The 15,751-nt window shown below is 42.6% G+C and overlaps 1 protein-coding gene across 1 annotated transcript in view; it reads right to left on the bottom strand.

Moving 5' to 3' along the window:
- DERA (deoxyribose-phosphate aldolase) overlaps window positions 1–15,751 on the bottom strand; it is a 46,554-nt gene that overhangs the window by 24,055 nt on the left and 6,748 nt on the right. The window contains exons 3-6 of the mRNA XM_087968688.1: window positions 12,801–12,948; window positions 9,861–9,956; window positions 7,119–7,253; window positions 415–543 (exon numbers count right to left, since the gene is read on the bottom strand). Of these exons, the coding sequence (XP_087824814.1) occupies window positions 415–543; window positions 7,119–7,253; window positions 9,861–9,956; window positions 12,801–12,948 (508 nt within the window). The remainder of the gene's footprint in view (window positions 1–414; window positions 544–7,118; window positions 7,254–9,860; window positions 9,957–12,800; window positions 12,949–15,751) is intronic.

Genomic DNA, 15,751 nt, shown 5'->3' with positions numbered 1-15,751 from the left:
TGACCATTTCACTTAGTGACAAGAGCGGCCAATCCCAATCTCAGTTGTTAAATGAGGACTACCTGTAACTATTTACCAAATGCCACCATTTATAGTGGAACCTCCGGTGACTACCATAATCCATTCTGAGAATTCAGTCGTCACCCGATTTGCTCATCCCTGGAAGCGCATGCGCGTAAAAACAAAAATGGCATGGTGCGGAAGGGGAAATTAGTGCGGAAGGGCAAGTCGCCACCCTTTGGTTGCCACCCTTTGGTTGCCACCCGAGCACCCGTTCGTGACCAGCAGTAAGAATTTTTGTTCATCACCCAATTTGGTCACAAACGGAAGCGTTTGCGACCAAAGTTTCTATTGTACTGGGTTCACACAGCAATCCGTTGCAAACACTACCTAATCCAAAGATGTGGAAGTTACCTGCCATCATGGCTACAAGACTGGCTTTGTAGACATTTGTAAGCGATCCCAGCTCTCCTGTCCCCAAGATAGTTTTCATATGAATGTCACCGCAGGCCTGGCGGAACTGACGGATTTCTTCATAAAGATCTGGGAAGAATAAATAAATAAATAAATAAATAAAAGTAGAGGGGGGGAGGGAAACCATGTTAGTATCCTTTAACTATCTTTACATGTAGCTTTTTTGGGTTGAACAATGGTGCCCTCTAGGTTTGGTTGTTTGCTTGCAGATGTTTCTTTATCTGACTAGGTAACGTCAATAATGTTACCTAATGGAACTCATCTGCAAGCAAACATCCGAGTTCAGAAAGCACCAAGGATTCCCTAAGCATCTTTTTACTTTATCATCATTTTACCCAGCTTGGATTTAAACAGCAAAAAAATGAACAAACACAGATTAAACTCAAAACTGATCTCATCAAGTCCATAATTGGGCTTTTTTCCCCCTACCAACTGCTGATCAAAATAATGAGGAAACAATTGAGATCGTTGTAAAAAAAAAAGCACTGGACTACCATCACCTTTTAGTTTATTTTTAAAAAATGTTTAAGGGCTCCGTTTGCAAATAAAAATGATGTTGAATGCTGGTCCGACATGCCATGCCAATGACCATGATGACATTACTATTACTACTATTACTACTATCATGATCATCATCATCATGATCATCAAAAGTCAGGGTCATCATCAAAAGACAGGGTGGGGGTCAGACCTGCCACAATTCTCTAAATCAGGGGTGTCCAACCTTGGCAACTTTAAGACTTGTGGACTTCAACTCCCAGAATTCCTCAGCCAGCAAAGCTGGCTGAGGAATTCTGGGAGTTGAAGTCCACAAGTCTTAAAGTTGCCAAGGTTGGACACCCCTGCTCTAAATAGAAATGATCTAAATAGAAAAGTACTGCAGTATTGCAAAGCCCAAACAGAGAATCTTTTAAGTTCTACTTTTTCCTCCTTTAACTAACTCTCCTTGCCCAACCCACTGTACCCAATCAGGTTCCAGCAAAATAGTCAGGTTTGGTATGTGGCTCTTTCCTTCTTCCAACTGGATGACCTTGAGGCAGCTTATTTCCATTTCCCCCCCAAGTCTTCTGCCCTTCGTTCCCCCTTCCCACAGTTTATGGCAGGCTGTCACTGCATAGCAGCGAAGCACAAGCAAGCAATAAGGTGGTAGCTGACAGTGGGAAACCTGTTGAAGCCATTTCTCTCTTGAAGGCCCAACAGTATTCAGAGGGAGTCCAACTAACAAAAGGTAACAAAATCCATTTTATAATATGTTTTATTACATGTTGATCATTTCAGTGAAAGCCTCATTATCCCAGAAGACTAACAGGGATATAAGAGACTAAATAGCATTTCCATTTTCAAGGACAGTGTATCTTTGAATATACTGGGAGGGCTTTGATTGAACCTTGGCGACAAGGATCCTCGGACTTCCCTGATCTTCAAATATCTTAGGATCCAAGACCAGATTCCAAGACTTATACAGCTCTTATCCTTTCCTATCGCTTATGGCAGTGATGGCGAACCTTTTTGATGTGGTGTGCCAAAAGCGTGCCGGTACCCACAATGCAATGTGCCTGTCAAGCATCCAGACAGTATCCGTGATATCAATCACTCCGAGACGTTATTTCTCCAATTGATTGGGTTACACAGAATCCACCTTCTCTCCTCCCACTTCTACACTTCATAAATCACGAGAACCAATTAACTGCAACTGGAAATTCTTAATAAGACACACAGAATAACCTTGAACTTTTCAACTCCTCTCTCTAAAAAAAATATATGTGGCAGCTGAATTTCAAAGCTGACAGTGCCCTCCCTGCACATGGGCGCACAACCCCCCGCCCCCACTCCCTTACCTGTACTGCACATGTGCACACCTCCCAGCTGATTTTTGGCTTGTTTGAGGCCGTTTTCGTCCCCCCCAGAGGCTTGAGGGAAGCCTCTGCAACCTTCGGAGGCCGAAAAACAGGCCCATTTCGGCACTTCCGGTTTCGGCACTTCTGATTTCGGCACTTCAGGTATTTCCGGAAATGCCGAAACGGGCCTGTTTTTCAGCCTCCCAATGCTGCAGAGGCTTTCCTCAAGCCTCCGGGATGGCGAAAACAGCCTCAAACGGGCCAAAAATCAGCTGGGAGGTGCGTGCATGCACAGTGCAGGTAAGTTTGGCTGGGGCTTGCATGCCCGCACAAATGGTTCTGCGTGCCTCCTGTGCCTCACGTGCCATAGGTTCGCCATCACGGGCTTATGGCATATTCTGAGAGAGGGAGAAAACTCCTCCTCCCCTGAAGTATGAATAGAACTCAGGTAACATAAAAAAAAATACTTTTGTGACTCCAATGCAAGGACTCCATTCCTATATGGGAAAAAAAGGGATATAGTGCTCACAACAACTTGCTTTTATATTCCAATCCATTAGAGAACACTTAAAATAATTGTTAAAGCCCAGGCTTAGACAAATTATAGTTCAAGTGTTATGAAGATACACTATAATAGGTAACAGCAGATTTAACTTAAAGATGAGCATAATTGGACATACGTTAGAGTACTTAACATTTTCAGTGATTTTAGAGTTGCATTCAATGCTGAAAGGCTGTTCGGTGAGCCCAACGGTTTCCCATCAAACATGACCCTCAACTTTGCCATGGGCTTTTTAGAAAGCTCTTTAAAAAAAAGAAAAAGAAAAAAGAAAATGGAGGGGTGTGTGTGTGTTTGCCTGAAGGAGAGGAACATTCAAGGCCATTCCTTTCAAAATGCACCTGATCGCTTCTCTAATTTACAACCCATCACAAATCAACTTTTTAAGTGGGCCATCTGAACGACAAATACAAGGTGCTGCTAACTTGTAAGCAAAGAAAATACACCAGAAGTTTTCAGAATCTTTCTTCTCTGCAGCCAGTCCTCGAATTACATTTAGCGACCATTCAAAAGTTACAATGGCCCTGAAAAAAGTGACTTAGGAACGTTTTTCACGCTTACGGCCATTGTAGCAGCTCTGTGGTCAGGTGATCACAACCGTGTGTCAAGCCCAAAATTTAGCCCTATCATATATTCCTTTTCTTTCTCTTTGCTGGTTTGAGGGGGGGGGGGAGGATTTCGGGCTTGCCACATTCCCAAGGTGGGAGGAGTGGAGATCGTGAGGGTTGTTTAGGCTAGGTGGTTCTCCTTTCCCGTGGGAACCGAAACTGACCCTGCTGAGACCTGGAGGTGGAGACTGATGACACCAGGAAACGTTGATTTACCTCTATTAGGGAATGTGACTTCTGGGGATTGTTTCTAATTTCCAATATTATGTGGTGTAATTCTGGGTTGTGTCAGATCCGGAATTACAACAGACTTTGCCAATTTGATGCTTTCCTAAATAAAATAAATTGTTTTGGAAGACAGACTTTGCTCTTTTCTTTTTAAATGGATTTCATCACTTGGAAACCTGACACCGTGTTGCTAACTGAACAAGTGCAGTGGTACACTTAACGACTGTGGCAAAAAAGGTTGTAAAGTGGGGCAAATCTCACGTAAACATTGTCTCACTTAACAACATAAATGTTGGGCTCAATTGTGGTCACAAGTCGAGGACTACCTGTGCCTTCAAAGACCACCTCAAGCTTGCCATTCCTGTGAAAACCCCTCAATGCAACGTCAAATTCTTCTCTATCTAAATTTAAGTACACCCAACTGAAGGATGACATCATCTTCCATTTTCTATTTATGTATTTAGGTTTAGTTATTAAATTTATATGCCACCCATCTGACTGTCAAGCGACTCTGGGCAGCTTATTGCCTTTATTTCCCCTCTATTCCCAGGTATCGTTTGTCCTGTTTTAAATCTTCATGCATAACTTCCTTGACTTCTTGTTCTTTAAAAAATGCTAAGTCCATTGTTGATGCTGTACCAGCAGCCAACACAGCTCTATGGAGGTTTAAAGGCCTCCTTTTTGCAGTCCTTGGAAGATCTCCAGCTATGACTATTGAAGCGTGACGGCAGTTTCCAGCTATTTTTGAGGTGCGAAACACATTAAAGTTGTAATGTAAACCTTCAAATAAATATAGTGATGCTTTTAAAAAGCAAAGAAAATCTCCCCCCCTTCTCCAAATTGTGTTGATGTATAGAGAGAATCTTAAATAGAAACTTCTGCATATTTTCCTGCCAAATATCCTTGCATTTTTCCAGAGTTAATATTTTTCTCCATTCTTTACTAGCAGATCTTCTCCATTAATTATAATAATACATGATGATAAATTATAAAAATAATTCCTGGTTGCTTCTAGTAATCAACCTTCAAAAAATCTACTCTTACCATGTTTTTTCTCTAATCCACATTTTCCTAGAGAAAATGTTTCACTTAAAACTCTTTTTGCTCAAAAACTCAAAATCTTCGTCTACTTTTAATAAGATATTAAACAAACTGCAGAAAGCATTCTTATTCTTGCAACATGTTGTTGTCCAGGCTACGTGGCCCCTTACTCGGTTTAAAACTTTCCAAAACCAACATTCTAATTACCCTCGGCTGCTTATTTCCAAATTAAAAAAAGTTTTCTTTAACTTTTAAACCTACGTAAATCCTATTTCAATGTCAGTTGGAGGAAAGTCATTACACTCAGTGTAATAAAACTCGACATTCTGAAAGTTCTTAATATCCAAAAAAGCAATTTACAAGCCATTTCCAATAAAAGGAATTCAAGAAAGAGGGCAGACCCAACATCTCTTTTAAGGCTCCAAATTGCTTAAAAGAGCAAACAATTTTGCTGAGAAATCACTTGCCCTTTGCCTCTCTCAAATTACACTCAGCTGGAGCAATTCCATCAAGCAAGCTGAACTACAGGTAATCCTCAACTTACAAAGTTCATTTAGCGACCGCTGGAAGTCACAATGGCACTAAAAACAAAACGGATGACCATTTTCAGTCCTTAAGACTGTTGCAGCCTTCCCAAGATCACATGATCAAAATTCAGATGCTCGCCAACTGACTCATATATGACGACAACACAGTGGTGGGATTCAGAAAATGTTACTACCCATTCTGTGGGCGTGGCATGGCGTGGCTTGGTGGACGTGGCTTGGTGGGAGTGGCTGGGGAAGGATACCATAAAATCCCCATTCCCACCCCACTCCAGGGGAAGGTTATTACAAAATCCTCATTCCCTCCCCACCCCACTAACCTGCTTTTCAGCTCTGTTCTCCTGTGCAGGGCAACAAAAGAAGACCCAGCCAATCAGCTGGGACTCCGGAGGAGGAGAATAGATGGGGCGGGGCCAATCAGAGGCGGGATTTGCCGGTTCTCCAAACTTCTCAAAATTTCCTCTACTGCTTCTCCAGAACTGGTCAGAACCTGCTGAATACCCACCTCTGCAACTGCAGTGTCCTGGGGTTCATGTGATCCCTTTTTGCAACCTTCTGACCAACAAAGTCAAGAAGGAAGCCAGATTCATTTAACAACTGTGTTACTAACATTTACAATGGCAGTGATTCGCTTAACCTCAGCGGGAAAGGTTGTAAAACGGGGCAAAACTCCCTTAACAAATGTCTCGCTTAGCATCAGAAATTTTGGGGTAAGTCAAGCACTACCTGTATTTCACCCGCATGGATGCCAAAGTATAGATTGCATAGATCTCTCCTCCTCGCTCCTCTTTCCTCACTTGCCTTTTTCTAAATATTACCTCGAAAGCAAGAGCTGAGTTTTGCAAGCTACTTTGGAAGTCTTTTTGGCCAACAAACATAGTAAAAACGCTGCATGGAAAAGGTAGAGGTTATCAGTACTGTATCATTCAGCCAAAACAATGCGGGGAGGGGAAGAGTTGTGTTTTAATGCAAGGATGTTCAATTGCATCCCTTTTTTCTCTTGCACAGAATCCAGGTGTTGGAGTTCTGTCAGCACTTACAGGCAAACAATTCAAGGTACATTAAGGAATACCCAATTACTGTGCGGAGGAAAGGTATCTCCCCATGGTATTAAAATCAACTAATTAATAGCATTCTGGGGAGACAACTCGCCACAGCAATCTAAACAGTACCACACATGCCCTGAAACTCTGTGAAAACCAATTAGAAAATATAGGTTTTGTTGTCAAGAATCCAGCACACTTTTTCCCCCAACATGACACACCACCTAAACCAGAAAAAACTCTTTGAATTCTTTTTAACAATTCTGTTGCAAATAATTAGAGCACATACTTTTCTTTTCCCACCCCTGCTCTTAATTTAGAGAAAAGTGTGGATGAATTGAAATTTCACAAAATAGCTTTGCAGAAAAAGTTGGTTTTTGGTTTGGCTTTTTTGAAAAAAACAAACCCCAATATCTACAGATGTATTTTCAAAATTTATAGCAGCCATAAACAAATTTAGTTTTTTTTTTTTTTTAAAGGCAACCACCTACCAGTGCGCAATAAAAGGAGATTCTAAAGAATCTCTTGGAAATTTTCAACACCCTGGATAGGATTGCAAATTCTTGGCAAATTACTGTCAGCAAAATGTCTGCGTTATATTCCTAAGAGCCCACAAGTCTCTCTTTGTGCCCAAAATGTGGCCACTAGCTAAGAACAAAGACTCTTCCCAAAGTAGGCACCGCACCACCACAATTGAGTTTCTTGTCTGGTTTATTCTGGAGGGAAGAGGAAGAAGAGAGTCTGCCCTAGAACCTTGATTTTAGGACTATGCGAATGCTCACCTTCCCATTGGCCTGTGAGTACAAAGGTTCGATTAATGACTATATCAATCTCTTGGGCCCCATCTTCCACGGCTAACTGGATCTCCTCTAAACGGGTTTTTAAAGGTGTCTGTCCTGCTGGGAATCCAGCTGCCACTAAGAAAAGAAAAACAAAGTCCGTTAAGTACATCAGGGAGGTTAAAATAGTGTCAATATTCTGTATCAGGCGTTAAGATGTAGGATTTCTATTAGGCCTCTCAGCAGCTTTCAATTCCATCAGTCATAGCATCCTTCCAGGCTACCAGAATTGCAAGATTATTTTACAGTGATTTGACTGCTACTCAAGTGAGCAGCCTCAATCTGTGAGAGAAATGGTGAAGTCCATGGGGGACCCCAAAGTTTAGACGCTTAACATGCTGTTTAACATGAAACCACTATGGGATGTCAACCATTGGTGAATGGAATGGAATGGAATAGGATAGGACAGGACAGGACAGGACAGAACAGAACAGAACAGAATAGAACAGAATACTTTACTGGCCAAGTGTGATTGGACACACAAGGAATGTTCATAAAAGAAAAAATACATTCATCAAGAGTCAAGAATTATAAGGTGCAACACTTAATGATCGTCATAGGGTACAAGTAAAATAGCATCAATATATCAACCCTCCCCTGACCAAACTGGAAATAGCACAAACGTTTTGAAGTAGTATTTGGAATCTCTGTGAGGATCCCAATGGAGCAATTCTGGAGCAATTCACCACATTCTAGTGAGGGAGAAGTTCCCTGAAGATGGGCTTCAGCATGAATCCCAAAGTCTGGAAGACTAAAACTCTGGTCCCAGGGACCGACCCAGATTGGATCCTGCAACTTTATCCTTGGGACATGCATTGGGACTTCATTCAGAGCAAATAAAGCTCAAAGACGGAACTGATGAGTAAGCATCCAATAACACTGGCCTCAGTAGTAAAAAACATATATATAGCACTGCTGTTTCATGCAGGAAGTAGCACAGGGGTCTTCAAACTTGACAGCTTTAAGACTTCTTGTGGACTTCAACTCCCAGAATTCCTCCTACAGTCATGTTAGCTCAGGAATTCTGGGAGCTGAAGTCCACTGTCAGCCCTACCAGACTTATAGCCAAATTCCATCATCGGAATCCCACAAAACCAGGGGGTTCCTGTGTACAGGACAGGACTCGGGAGGGAGAAGCGAACTAACCATGTTCTTTATTTTCCAGCTCCCGTCCCTATGGTAGAGGGGCCGCATGTCAGCCCTACCAGAGCCAGGGCTGCCATTCCGGTGGGTGGACAGTCGCAGCACTGATGACGAAGACTGATGAAGGGGGAACATACCGCACTTGCACAGCTGCCAACTGAGCAGCGTTAATGGGCACTGGAGACTAGGGAAGATGTTGCGCATGTGTGACCTACAGCTGAGAGGTGCAAGTTTCAAATTAGCTGGAAAGCGGCATTCTCCTTGTATGGAGACTGAAGATTATAGGGCAGTGATGGCTAACCTTTTTGGGCTCCTGTGTGAAAAATTGCACACATGCCAGCGTGCACGCACTCACGTGCCAGCACCCAGAATGCAATGTGTGCCCCCTCCCCATGCCCTCTACACATGCGCACGTAATCCCCCCCCCCACCCCCACACCTGCACTATGCCTCACAGCTGATTTTTCCGTTGGTTTGAGGTCTTTTTCGGTCTCCCAGAGGCTTGGAAAAAGCCTCTGAAAGGCTTTTCAGACTGAATTGTAGGCCTGTTTTGTCACTTCCAGTATTACCGGAAGCGACGAAATGGGCCTATAATTCATCCTGAAAAGCTTTGCAGAGGCTTTTTCCAAGCCTTTGGGAGGCCGAAAAAGGCCTCAAACCAACAAAAAAAAAAAATCAGCTGTGAGGCACGCACATGCGCAGTGAGGTAAGTTTGTTTGCGGCTTGCATTGCCAGCACAAATGGCTCTGCGTGCCACTTGTGGCACACATGCCATAGGTTCACGATCACAGTTACAGGGTGTAGTGGAGGCGGTGGTGTTGTGCGGCTATATCAGTGGTGGGGGATCACTCAGTCGGCAGCTCTGACAAAAAGCGGTTTGTTGCTAGTCAGTTCGTGCTGTTTTCACTGCAGAGATAAAACAACACCGGCAAAAGGTTTGCTTTTGACTTTTTATTTTCTGGCGTGAATAGTGGAACCTGACATCCACAAGTCTTAAACTTGCCAAGTTTGAAGACCCTTGAAGTAGCATGAGCTGAACGTTTCCTTTAAATAGCTATCACCCAGATATACCATGAATAATTTGACACCAGCAAATCTGACCATCTGGTCTGGCCACCTGGAGAGGGCCTGCTGGTTGCCGTGTCCTGGGATCATGCGTCCCGCCCCCTCACCTCCCCAGCGAAGTCAATGGGAAACCAGATTTTAACACCCTGTACTAAAACAACTGCAGTGATTCGCTTAACAACTGCATCAAGAAAGCTTGTAAAATGGGGCAAAACTCACTTAACATGTGCCTTGATTAGCAACATAAATTTTGGACTCAGTTGTGGTCGCACGTGGAAGACTAGCCACGCATCTCATTATTTCATTTCATTCCTTTAGATCATAGATGGTTAGGGCTCAATTGTTCTTTTTAACCCAGAACTGTATCAAGGTTGGCTGTATGTGGCATGACAATGTGGGGCTGTACCTCAGTGAAGTACAAGGCAGAAATGTTAATGAACGATTAATAAAATTTCAGAAATTCCTGTGGAGAGCTTACCTGAAGCTACTGGGATGTGGCAGCCAGTAGATTTGAGAGCCTTAACAGCATCAGCTACTCTAGCCGGATAGACACAAACGGCTGCTGTGGTGATGCCTGGAAAGGAACCATCATCAAGACTCTGTTATCCTCAACAAAAGAGAATATTTATAGCTCAGTGTTGTGTTCAGAGTATTGCAGCGTAAATTCAGCACCAGAAAAGTAAACACAGATGATTGAGGATTCATTTAACTTCTTTATAAACATATAAAGTAAATTTTACAATACCAGCTGTAGATTTCTCTAAGATGGAGCAAACTCAAACAGAAGCGGACATGTTACAGGTTCCAAGCTGAACAGCAACTCAGGAGCTCAGAAACAGATATCAGTTTCACTTCAGCAGGCAAGCAAGACACACAGCAGAGGAGAGAAGCAGTTCCATTTTCAATAGACAGACTCAGAGCTCAACATAGCTTCAGAGCTAATATAGAGCCATGCCTAGGCTACTTCTAGTTTCAATTTCCAGTCTAGGCTACTTCTAGTTTCAGTTTCCAAACAGTCCTCATTGGCTGACTTAGTTGCTATTCCTATTCATTGGCTGACCTTGTTACCATGCTCTATTCCAGTTCATGAATATACTGACACGTTGAAATGCAGGGTTCTTGGTGCTCTCTGAGCTTGTCTGTTTTCCTGCAGACATTTCATTACCCAAAATAGGTAACAGCACCAGAACTCAAGCATTGATTGAGCACTTGTGATGTTGTCTAGTTTGGGTAATGACTTAGACTTGTCACTTTAAATGTACACTAATCGGCATACATTAAAATGAAATTTGGTTGCATACAGATCTCAAAGGGTCACTGCCTCCAATATACACTAGATAAACATAACAGAAATATAGATAGATAGATAGATAGATAGATAGATAGATAGATAGATAGATAGAGAGATGCATATACCCACATACCCACATATATGACACAAACAACACAGTCTAGTTCGGATGTATACATGTACATGGCAAGAAAAACGAATCTTGCGAGTTTACCAGACAGATGGTCTAGGGAACAAAGCTGTTACAGAATCTAGTAGTCCTGCTAGAAATACTTTGAAACTTCCTCCCTGAGGGGAGCAACAGAAACAGACTGTAAAGTGTGGGGTCTCTAGCAATGCTTTGAGCTCTAAGCATGTAGCGCTTATAAGCAGTATCCTGAATAATGGGAAGTAAGCTTCCTAGAATCTTCTCTGTTGTCCTTACCTCTCTCTGTATGGACTTTCTATCTGAGGCACTGTTGACACCAAACTAAACAGTGATGTAGTTTGAAATGTTTGTAAGAGAACCACCAAGCTCAGCAAGTGCCAAGGACCCCTCTTCATGTGACTTTTGTCCACTAACTTAGTTCAATCCAAGGGACCCTTTCCTAATTTTGCACTCTGTGTAGATGGACTCCAACCACCCATATCCCCAGCCACATAGGGATTATGAGAGTCCACAATCAAACAACCTAGCTTTGGAAGGAGACCCTAGCATTTAATTTGCCTTTCAAAAGACAGCCTTCAAAGTACTCTCCCGACTATTGTAAAAGCAGTAAAGTTAAACATTATTTTGGAAGAGCGGGAGAAATTTGGGAGGAGATCGTTCAGAAGTTTTCACACACAAAAAGGTCCCCATCATCCAGTCAGAGTTGAAGAAACTTCTTGAATGAGAAGTGAAACACCTTCAAAGAAAAACAAAAAAAGTCCAGTTGCCTCTTGAAAAAAGCACATTTGGGGCAACCATGACCTGGATGACTGAGAATCTCCATAGGCAAAAAAAACCATGTGTATCTGTTCAAGGTGCAAGTCAATAATTGGAATATTAACTCACATGACCAAGTTTGTCCTATCATGGCCATAATTTAAGCTAAAATCCAGAGGATAATTTCCATGATTTTAGAGGCATAAGAACAATTTCACTTTTCACTTTAATATATGTCAATTAGCATACATTCAAAATGACAGTAAAGTTTATTCTATTCTATTCTATTCTATTCTATTCTATTCTATTCTATTCTATTCTATTCTATTCAACATTTCTTCTTGGCAAAATCCATATTTGAGATTTATCAGGCACTATGAATTTTTCATGCCTGGGGAATGGCTTGAAGAGTGATTATGCCACACTGCTGGGATCGATCCACTGTGAGCCTGTGCAAGGCAGTTCTCATGTTCCTTAATGCGACTGGCATTACTGAGAAGAGAAAACACCATTTGTCTTGATCAAATGCTTTGCTTATTCTCACAGCTTCCACTTAGCCTCGTCCTTAGCACTTGAAACTATTGGAGGAAGCTATGGATAAAAAGCAAAACGAAGCAATCTTCCTGCCACTTGGTTTGTTTGTTTGTTTTTGAAGAAGACTTTTGATCCTCTTGGGCAGGGGTGTCAAACTGGATTTCTTTGAGGGAGGGATCAGCATTGTAGTTCTCCTCCGCGGCCCGGGGCGGAGCGGGGGGGCACGGGACGGACGCCTCTTACAGAATCCTGTTGGCCAAAATGGGCGTGAGGTGGTTGCAGGGGCCCCCCGTTTTGGCCCGCAGAGTGCAGTAGGAAACTGTGGAGGCCAAAAACGAGCCGTGAGGGAGCCACATGCGGTCCCCCGTGGCCTGCTTTGCCCAGCAGAGGCACCACAAGCCGATTCCTGAATATTTCCGGGCTGGTCCCACGGGCCAGCTCTAAGCACCCCACAGGCCGAATCTGGGCCTTGAGTTTGACACCCCTGCTCTTGGGTCAATTGTTCTGGTGGCTGTTGAACTTGCAATATGCTTTTCCCTTTTTTCTTCCATTTTCACATTACATATCACGTTGCCAGCCCAGCTCTGCCTACTCAGTTTGTTTATCTTTGTCTGAGGAAGGACAACAATATTCAAAATTATCAGTACACTTTCCCCAGATAGAAGCAAGGTTTCATAACCACAACGTACCTTTATCGGCCATTTTCAAGGCTTGTAACAAATCCTCTCGGATGGGACGTTTGGCTTTGTGGCACAATCGGCAAACACTGCATGGGGTGTCATCTCCAGAAAGAGTGGTGAGGTCTATGCAGGTGACGGCTCTCAAAAGCCAAGCTGCCTTTAAAAACACACACACACCAAACTGCTTTTAAAACATGTCCTTGCAATTGAGCTACATGGTTGGTACAGATAGTTCTTGACTTATAACCATTCATTCAGTGAACGTTCCAAGTTACAGCGGGACTGAAAAATGTGACTTATAACCATTTTTCACACTTAAGACTGTTGTAGCATCATGATCAAAATTTAGACATTCGGTAACTGGAATGAATGTATAATCTCTTTTAAATAGTGCATTCATATGCGGTGTCCTGGGATGGAAATTTGGAGCTTGTTTGTATGCGTATTTCGAAGGCTACCTGTAATTGTGGTTGGACCCTTGATTACAGCAACCACAGATGACCAACAGAGGGCAGCAAAGAGTTTTCTATGTGTTTTGCTGCCATCTGATGGTTGTTAAGATTTCTCAAATCACCGAAACAACCACAGGTTGCATGGTAGCTTCCCTTGTTTATATCTCCAGAACACCACAACTACGAGTTGAACTAATTCAAAGTCTTTCATGGTCAAGTGTAGACACAAATATGGATATCGCCCCAGTCCTAGTCCAATAGCAGCCTCTAGTCTATTATACAGATACAACCACAACTGAGCCCAAAATTTCTGCTATTAAGGGAGATACTGGTTCAATGAATTTTGCCCAATTTTACAACATTTCTTGCCTCAAGTTGTTAAGTGAATCACTGTAGTTGATAAGTTAGTAACCCGGTTGTTAAGTGAATCTTTGCTTTCCCATTGAATTTGCTGGTTAGAAGGTCTCAAAAGGTGATCCCACGATCTTAGGACATAGCAACGGTCATAAATATAACCAGTTGCCAAACACCTGAATTTTTGTTCACATGTTCATGGAGATGCTGGAAAGGTCGTAAGTGTGAAAAATGGTCATACATCACTTCTTTTAGTGCCGTTGTAACTTTGAATGGTCATTAAACGAACTGGTATAAGTCAAGGACTAACCTGTATTTCTCCTTCTTCTAACCTGACTGCTTTTGATTTTAAACAAGTCACAAATTAAGTAGTAACTATAGGTTTTGCATAAACAATAGTCAAGTTAATTAAGATATGTAGATGCTGACATCACTGGGAACTTGGTATAGTCGCTCCACCAACCCACTGCTGAAAGCAGAAAAAGAGGGATTTCAACTTATTCCCCTTCTCCACACCAGTATTAAAAGTGTGCAATTCTTTTTTTTCTGTTTTGATTTAAAGCAGGGTTTATTTTATTGCAGAAAAGGGATTTAGTTGAATCCCCGTGTTATCTATAAGAGATAGAAAAGAACATACAATTAGCAGCTAGGAAGGGGATTCTAGTCTCCTTGTTTGCAAGATGAGTTGTGAAGGCAAACACAGTGAAAACTGTTTCAAGAATCAATTTGAGCTGAAGAGGCGGTAGAACAAACAGCTTTTAAAAATCAATTAGAAAGTTGGGGTTTTTTTTATCAATGGGATCATGCCCTGAAAACCTGACTAGGTACGGGCAGTTCTCGACTTATAGCCACTTTCGGATCCAGAATTTCTATTGGTAAGCAAGACAGTTGTTAAATGCCTCATGCCCAGTTTTATGATCTTTTGGTTGTTGTTAAATGAATCACCACAATTGTTAAGTGAATCACGTGGTCCTTAAGTGAATCCAGCTTCTCTCATTGACTTTTGCTTGTTGGAAGCCAGCTGGGAAGGTTGTGAACAGCAATTACATGACCACTGCACGTGTTGTAAATACACTGTCAACTAAAAAGATACTCCTTTGGTCTTTTTAGCTGCCAGAAAAAGGGGAAAACAGTGCATTCCTTAAGTGCCTAGATAATCACCCTGGCAGGTCAAAGTGCAACAATATTACTGGAGAACATGATTGATGACTCTTGGGGATGGATGTGTCCCATTGGGGAATATATATCCAGGGGGTGGGGGGAAGACCAGGGTCAAGGGGGAAATATATGATGTAATTTAGAATCAGCTGCATCCAGTTTACTCCAACATGGCCCCTTCTAATAAATCAATTTTATTATTTCTGAGATGCGGCTAGAGACTTATGATTTGAATGGGGGTGGATTTGTTGGAGTCCTGCCAGCCAGCTGATACTAAAATACATCACTCATTTCCCCCTTGACTCTGGTCACGCAACGTTCGCAGCAATGTTTGCACGACAGGAGCTGCAAGCACCCGCAATGAGGTAAGTACAAGTGGAGTTATGCGCACTGCGAAGGCACATGCACCCTCCAGCCAATCACGTGGCCCAGCCCGATAGTGGGCCATGGCCCACAGGTTGGGGGTGTCAACTCTGAAGCTGACCTGGTTGAAGCCATTTTTCTCCTGCCTCATAGTTGCCACAAACTTTGAAAAGGGGAAGGGAGGGGGGAAGCAGATTGACCGGCTACCAGTCAAAACAAAAAGTTTTCCTGTAGAAACCAAGGTCATCCCAGCAGATGGCAGAGGATTGGTCAAGCAGCCTCTCAGCTACCTTCATTGGACAATGTGACCGGTGATGTCTGGGGAGGGAATATTTGCTCTTAATTGGAAGGAAAACTGCAGGAACTTTTAGGGTTGGTTTTCACTAGCTGTGCCAATAGGATGTGACCAGTAAACATGTTCTTTAGGGAATCTACTTGCCTCGGAGTTCTGCTTTCAGTGGATACATTACTCAGAACTCTGACAAGGGACCCTGTCTTAAAACATTTGTATTTTAGCTGTTCTTTGTGGCCTTCCAAGTCTCAAATTGGGTAGGATAAACAGATCATCTTTCACCAGCCCATTGCCACTGTTGAGTTTTGATGACAAAAGCAGCAAACACCATGAACAAAAGA

Source organism: Notechis scutatus, chromosome 6 (genome assembly GCF_049901735.1).
Source record: "Notechis scutatus isolate UNSWTSFEM ecotype Mainland chromosome 6, rNotScu1.2, whole genome shotgun sequence".
In the NCBI taxonomy this organism is placed as follows: Eukaryota; Metazoa; Chordata; class Lepidosauria; order Squamata; family Elapidae; genus Notechis; species Notechis scutatus.
Note: the sequence above shows the minus strand (reverse complement) of the source record. Positions and strands in the feature narration are given on the sequence as shown.